The sequence below is a fragment of the Rutidosis leptorrhynchoides genome, chromosome 9 (genome assembly GCF_046630445.1).
Source record: "Rutidosis leptorrhynchoides isolate AG116_Rl617_1_P2 chromosome 9, CSIRO_AGI_Rlap_v1, whole genome shotgun sequence".
Taxonomy (NCBI): Eukaryota; Viridiplantae; Streptophyta; class Magnoliopsida; order Asterales; family Asteraceae; genus Rutidosis; species Rutidosis leptorrhynchoides.
This window is the reverse complement of record NC_092341.1, coordinates 73,939,388-73,946,831: the sequence shown is the minus strand read 5'-3', so window position 1 is coordinate 73,946,831 and position 7,444 is coordinate 73,939,388. Positions and strand designations below refer to the sequence as shown.

Sequence of the window (7,444 nt, the reverse complement as noted above, 5' to 3'; positions counted from 1 at the left end):
CACACCCGTATTGACTCCTCCGATCCATTTAACCTTGATGAATTGATCTCCATCGGCAAAACTAAAACCAAAAAAAAAAAAAAAAACCACTGTTCGAGCAAAATCCACCTTGATTCCAAAAGACAAAGATCATCCGTTCAAAAGAAGTATCAAAGATGATATCCTTAAGGTGAACCCCTCGAGTCAAATCCCACCTGAGGTCCCTCATCCTAACCCAAAAAACCGTCCTAGATCAAACATGCTATACATCAAACACCTCGCCCGGAGTGGACAAAAACTAAGGTTCTCACAATTAACAAATCGTGGCAAAACTTCATCAAGCTCATCAAAAGACGTAAGCATGGACACAAATGAATTCGGGCAAAGCATCGGTATCCGTTGGAACTCAAGGTAACCTCGCTCCTTCTCTCTCGTCTTTACTTATTGTTATAAATGTGTACGATCTCTCTTAATATCCGGGGTATTGGGCAAATGGGTAAAATTAGTTGGCTAAAGCGTATTTGTAATAAGGAGAAACCCACAATTCTAGGACTACAAGAAACAAAATGTGAAAAAATCGAAGATAATATTATTGAATCATTCTGGGGTAATTCGGATTTCAAATTTGTTCAAAAAGATTCGGTCGGTGCCTCAGGGGGAATCATTATGATTTGGGACTGTAACATATTCTCCTTCGATTATGCTATTGAAGGAGAATTTTTTCTGGCAATATGCGGATCATGGGCGGGTTATGATTCGAAGATTGCTCTTGTCAATGTCTACGGCCCACACTCCCCTTCCAAAAAACTCAGACTCTGGGCTGAACTTACCTCTCTCGTAAACTCTCTCACGTTCCCTTTCATCATTTTCGGCGATTTTAACGAAGTTAGAAACACTTCGGAACACATGAATTGCGAATTTAACCAACATTGGGCTAACAATTTTAACAATTTCATTAACAACTCCGGACTAATCGATTTGCCCCTAGGTGGGAAAAAATTCACTCGAATCTGCATAAAAAAATGAAGTTTAGTAAACTAGATAGATTCCTTGTCTCCGATGAAATCTTAAAACTATGGCCCAACATCTCTTCCAAAACTCTAGATCGTGACCTCTCAGACCATTGTCCCATTCTCCTTAGGAATACATTCGCAGACTCCGGACCTAAACCTATTCGCGTTTTTAACACATGGCTCGATCTCAAGGATGCTGATTCCGTCATTGCTCGGGCTTGGTCAATTCCAATGACCGGTAACCGCCCTGATTGTATATTCCGTAACAAACTCAAAAATGTAAAAATGGAACTCAAAAAACATAGTACACAACTCGATAACATCGACTCCCAAATCCTAGATCACCTTAATGCCATTAATGAATGGGAAGCTATAGCCGAAACTAGACCCTTGTCCGAAACTGAGAAAAATAATTGGCTAAATGATAAATTCTCTCACATTGAAAAACAAAAAATTAAAACTAATATGTTAAAATAAAAATCAAGAATTAAATGAGCTCTCGAAGGCGATGAAAACTCGAAATACTTTCATAATTACATTAAAAACGCACAAGTAAAAACAACATACACGGCATATCCATTAATGGAACTTGGATCGAAGACCCAAACATCATTAAACATGAAACATATCTCTATTTCAAAAATCTCTTCAAATCAAACAACCTTAGCAATCACTGTTCCTTCGATAATGCTCCCCACCTTCAATACATCTCCCCCCAGGATAATCTCATTCTCGAGTCCGAACTCCATGAAAAAGAAATCTGGGATGCACTCTCCAACTGTGATAGCTCAAAGGCGCCAGGCCCCGATGGTTTTAATATGAAATTCTTCAAAAAATACTGGGATCTTATAAAACACGACCTCATTAAAGCACTCGAATGGTTTTGGACCAACTCTGAAATCTCCAAAGGCTGTAATGCTTCTTTTTTCACCCTCATACCCAAAAAACCTAACCCTATCGGTCTGAATGAATACCGACCTATTTGTCTAATCGGTAGCTATTACAAAATTCTGACCAAAATCCTCTCTAATCGTCTCGCCAAAGTCATTCACAAGGTCGTTGGGGTTGAACAAACAGCCTTCCTCAAAGGTCGCAACATCTTAGACAGCGTTCTTATTGCTAACGAAATTATTGATGAACTTAAACGTAAGAAACGCAAAGGTCTAATTTTTAAAGTCGATTTCGAAAAAGCTTTCGACTGTATCGAATGGGACTTTCTGTTTAATACCATGCATCACATGGGATTTGGCCAGAAATGGATTAATCTCATTCGTGCGTGTCTTTCGTCCTCATCCATTTCCATCCTCGTTAATGGCTCCCCTACAACGGAGTTCTCCCCTGAAAGAGGCATCCGCCAAGGGGACCCTATCTCACCTTTCCTCTTCATCATCGTCGCCGAAGGCCTCAACATCCTCGTTAAACGTGCTCTTTCTAATGGTCATATACATGGTATCAACGTCGGGAACGATAATGTTACTGTTACCCACCTCCAGTATGCCGACGATACAATTTTTTTCGGGGAATGGAGTAAAAGGAATGACAAAAGCATTTCCAAACTCCTTAAATGCTTCGAAAAAGTTTCTGGACTCAAAGTCAATTTTCGAAAAAGCAAACTCTACGGTATTGGAACTTCCCCTTCTGAAACCGAAGATATGGCAAATTATATCAATTGTTCCACCGGTACCACTCCTTTCACATATCTCGGCCTTCCCATCGGTATCCCCACATCACACCCTTCATCTTGGCACCCTATCGTGGAAAAGTTCGATAAAAGACTATCCGATTGGGCGGCCAAAACCATTTATTTTGGCGGCCGACTTACCCTCGTTAAATCCATACTAAGTAGCATACCGCTTTACTACTTTTCTCTCTTTCATGCACCTTCTTCTATCCTTAACCTCCTTGAGGCTAAAAGACGCAAATTCTTTTGGGGAGGGACATCTTCAGAAAATAAAATTAATTGGGTAAAATGGGATCAAATACTTCTTCCTTACGAAAATGGTGGGTTAAATGTGGGCTCCCTTTTTAGCAAAAATATCTCACTACTATGCAAATGGTGGTGGCGTTTTAAAAACGAGGAAAATGCGCTTTGGGTTAAAATTATCACTAGTATCTACGGGAAGGGGGGGGGGTTGGAATTTAACGTTTCTTGCAGGAATATTTCAGGTCGCACAGTTTGGAAAGAAATCATTAAAGCTGGCAAAGTCGCGAACAACTCCGGGACTTCATTTTCATCCGCCATCACAAAATGCCTCGGAAATGGTGACACTATCAAATTCTGGAATGACATTTGGTTTGGGTCGGAACGCTTCAGCACACTTTTTCACAGGTTATACATGCTCGAGCTCAACAAAGAAGCAACTGTCGCTGAAAGAATCACGCAAATCAACGAAACTTCTTTTGGTAATTGGTGTTGGACACGTTCTCCAAACGGCCGTGTGCTCAACGAATTATCGGAACTAAACAATATTGTATCCTCCATTACACTATCAGACAAACCTGACCCTTGGAAATGCACTCTTGACCCCTCGGGTACTTACACCACCAAATCTATGGCACACTTGATAAACTCCCTTAAGCTTGGTGGTAACGCTCTCAACACGACGATTCCTCGCAACAATCTACTCCCCCAAAAAGTCTTCATTTTCATATGGAGAGCATTTCAAAAAAAGATACCGGTTCGATACGAATTAGACAAACGTGGCATTGATCTCGACTCCATCTTGTGCCCTTTATGCGAGACGGAAATAGAATCCGTTGAGCATTCTCTTGTTCTTTGTCCAAAATCGGCTCTAATATGGGAACACGTACTAGATTGGTGGGCCCAAGACATCTCAATAATTTCCAATTTAAACGATGCTATTATCAATAATCAAGCCTTCGCTCTCAACAAACACGGATCTTCACCATGGCAAGCAACCAAATGGATTACATGCTACATAATCTGGAAACATAGAAACTTAAAAGTATTTTCCAAAAAAGTTTGGTCCCTCGCCTCGATTCTCTCCGAAATTCAAACTCAAAGTTATAGCTGGATTTCCAAAAGATTGCGCAAAAAGAAATCAATCATGTGGCATCAATGGCTCATTAATCCTTCCTTCTTCGTGGCGGATCCTCCACATCGTCTCGGTATCGGCTAATACAATACTTACACTCATGTGTAGCCATCGAATACCATTTCTTCTATTGAGGGTTTGATTAATCGGGTTAGTCTGTAGTAACTTTGTTGGCGCTTGATCGTCACTGTTCCTCTCTCTTCCCCGGCTTGACGTTTCAAGTTCTTATTCCCTCTTTAGTTTTTATAGTATCCGTCGGCTACCCTCGATAAATAGATTCCTACAATATGTATCTCCATTTCAATTGTATAGATGTGTATAGGGACTTGTAATTTAATTTTCCATTAATAATAATAATTTTTTGCTTTTCAAAAAAAAAAAAAAAAAAAAAAAAGGAATTCATACTCACAATCATAAAAATTAATAAAAGATATCGTACTGCAATATTTTAACACAAAACAAAATGGAAACTATATATTGTAACAATTATGAAATCATTATTCAAAAGAATCTACACCCCCTATAAATACACACCATCCCTTAGTCCCCATCCCCCACCAATTTTCAAAACAAACACACTTTTCTTCACTCCATTTTCGTGCTACAATTTTTTCATTCGTGTTTCAGTCATCAATCATCATTATCATTAATTAAACTCAACAAAATATGGATTCGTATAGTTTATTCGACAACATTCAAGTCGAAAAAGCCAATGCGATTGCTAGATACAATCGGTTTAACAACATTTCGAAGTTATTCAAAATAATCGAAGTTTTCGTTATCGCTGCGTTGATTTCGTGGTCGTCGACACGATTACCTACAGTATTTAAATCGTCGATTGAGTATTTATACGCGTGTTCTTATTACATATTGAATCAACACGTGATTTTTCTCGTCGGTAATTTTATCGTTATCGTTTGTTACTTTTTATCTCGTGATACTCAGATTAGTAACGATTCCGTAACTGATTCCGTTAGTGATTCCGTTACTGGTTCCGTTACTCCGGAAACTTCGGGAGGTGATGGAAATAGATATAAGTATGCAACCACTTCGGATGAGAATAAAATAACTGAATCCGGTTCGGTTGTTGAACCGGTTCAACTGCCGGTTCATGATTTTACAGAAGATGCGGCGGTTTGTGATGTTAACAGGATTGTTGTGAAAACGGAAGTGGAGAAGATTAAGAAGGCGGAGAAGCAAATTGAGAAGTTTAAGAGGACGCAATCGGAGAAATTGAAGCGAGATATATCGATGAGGACTAGGAGAGAATTGAGGAGATCGGTGACGGAGAGGCGGAGAGGTGGCGGAGAGGTGGCGGAGGAGAGGCGGAAGAGCGACGGAGATTCGTCAGTTGATAGTCTGAGTAATGAAGAGTTCCGGTTAGCGGTTGAGGCTTTTATTTTGAAGCAACAGAGCTTCATTAAGCAGCAGAGCATGGTTGAAAACTGAAGGATAATTATTCATATTATTATAATGTTTAATTAATTATTAATAATTATAATTATGGTTGATTATTATTAATTATTAATAATTAGTTATGATAATAATTATAATTATGTTTATTATATAGTAGTTGTAGAGATATTGACGAAGGAAGAATAATTGTTGAGGGAAAAATAATTATGTGCTGATAGTTGATTTCTGCTGCTTAGATTCTCTCTTATTTTTTAATGAGAAAAAAAAAAAGAAAAGAAAGGATCTTTGTATATTTTGCTTAATACCTAATTTTAATTAATCAAATATAAGTCAGAAATAACTTATGCGTTTATCTTTAGCAACAATATAATATCTATTTATAAAGACGCTTTTAAGATGTTAGAAATTACAAAAAAAAAAAAAAAAAAAAAAAAAAAAAAAAAAGTGTAACAATTAACAATCCATGCAGTTAACACTATTAAAGATTGTTGGAGCTCTATGAATCTTCGGATCGAGATTTCTAGCGAATCGTTGACTTTCGATTGTCGATTTAGTCGAACCGGATCAAATTAATCGGATTGATCCGACAGTCACTGTCTCCTTAGGTATAAAATACGGTTGATCCGAACTTAATCCTTTTATGCACCAATAATGATAGATAATCTCTCGTATCAAAGCCATTATTATCACACAAACATTCGAAAGCAAAAGTTACATATTAAATTGGGCACTATAATTTGAATATGAGTTTTGAAACCGTGCTTTTTGACTATAAGATTAAGTATTAAAGTGTTATAGAAGAATGTAATTGAGTTTGCACGAATAAAAAAGGTAGCATGATTGGGTGGTTAAGGGACAAAAATGTTTAAAGAGTATGATCAAGTGACAAATGGAGTTTGCGGATTAAAGAGACCGGAATCAAAGGCTTTTTACCTTACTCATTACCCTAAAATTATGTACCCATCATCTCCATTTTTTCTTTTTATTGCATTTTTTATTCAATGGATTAAGTAAATATAAATAGATCAATGGGTCATCTAAAATATACTCCGTAGTTGTTTTAACTCCATATTTAATGGGTGGTAATTCATAATTTTTTTTCATGCACCATCAAAATATTTTTCTAAATTAACTTTTTAATCTTTATCAACATAAATTAATTTAATGGTGTGTAGAAAAAAAAAGATGTTATGTACGGATAATCTTTATCAACATAAATTTATGTACGGATAATCTGTATTATTTAGAGGAGCGTCTTTTATCTTGCAATTTTTTACACTTACGATCTCTATTAATTTTAACTAGCATGCATCATCCACCTATATGACATCATTCATCAACTTTTCAAAAGCGTATGTCAATGTCAAATTTAGCTACCCGCCCTAACTCTATGTACCACTGTTAATTTTATCTTAAGGTGTTAACTCAACAACGGCTCATAATTGATCAAAGTTTCACAATTACATCTAGAACGATCAACAACTTCAGACATGGTACGAAGATTTGGCAAGCGGTTAGATGGGTGAGCGGATACTTTATTTGGAAAAACCGTAATCAAAAGGTTTTCAAGAACAAATGTTGGAATACTCCGGTCGCCCTAAACGAGATACAAGTTACAAGCTATGATTGGATCGCCAAAAGGTGCAAATCAAAGACCTTGGATTGGCATAGATGGCTTCATTCTCCATTCGATCTTGTTATTGCATAATGTATTAATCTAGATATGTTACTATCTTAGCATCCCATAGATTAGTATATTTTCTTGTATTGTGCTTTAAGCATTTCGTGATTCTGAGGAGCTACTGCTCGTTTTTTGTTGTATGCCCTTAGCTTTGTAAATTCCTTTGAGTTTTAATTATACTGCCTTTAAAAAAAAAAAAAAAAAAAAAAAAAAAAAAACTTCAGACATGGTACGGTGTTCTGATTAATTGATTTTGTATTCTAATTTGGGTTACCCTTGTTAGCTAGTTGAGCTTAATT

The 7,444-nt window shown here is 36.9% G+C and overlaps 2 protein-coding genes across 2 annotated transcripts; both read left to right on the top strand.

Annotated features, from left to right (window-relative positions):
* Positions 1 to 471: 471 nt before the first annotated feature.
* Positions 472 to 4,132, top strand: LOC139868162 (uncharacterized). Its single transcript, XM_071856495.1, has 2 exons — positions 472 to 816; positions 1,712 to 4,132. Exons 1-2 carry the CDS (start codon positions 472 to 474, stop codon positions 4,130 to 4,132), a joined length of 2,766 nt encoding a protein of 921 aa, XP_071712596.1.
* A 582-nt stretch (positions 4,133 to 4,714) lies between these two features.
* Positions 4,715 to 5,497, top strand: LOC139868161 (uncharacterized). The gene has a single exon (XM_071856494.1). The coding sequence runs from the start codon at positions 4,715 to 4,717 to the stop codon at positions 5,495 to 5,497; it is 783 nt and encodes a 260-aa protein (XP_071712595.1).
* The last annotated feature ends 1,947 nt before the right edge of the window (positions 5,498 to 7,444 follow it).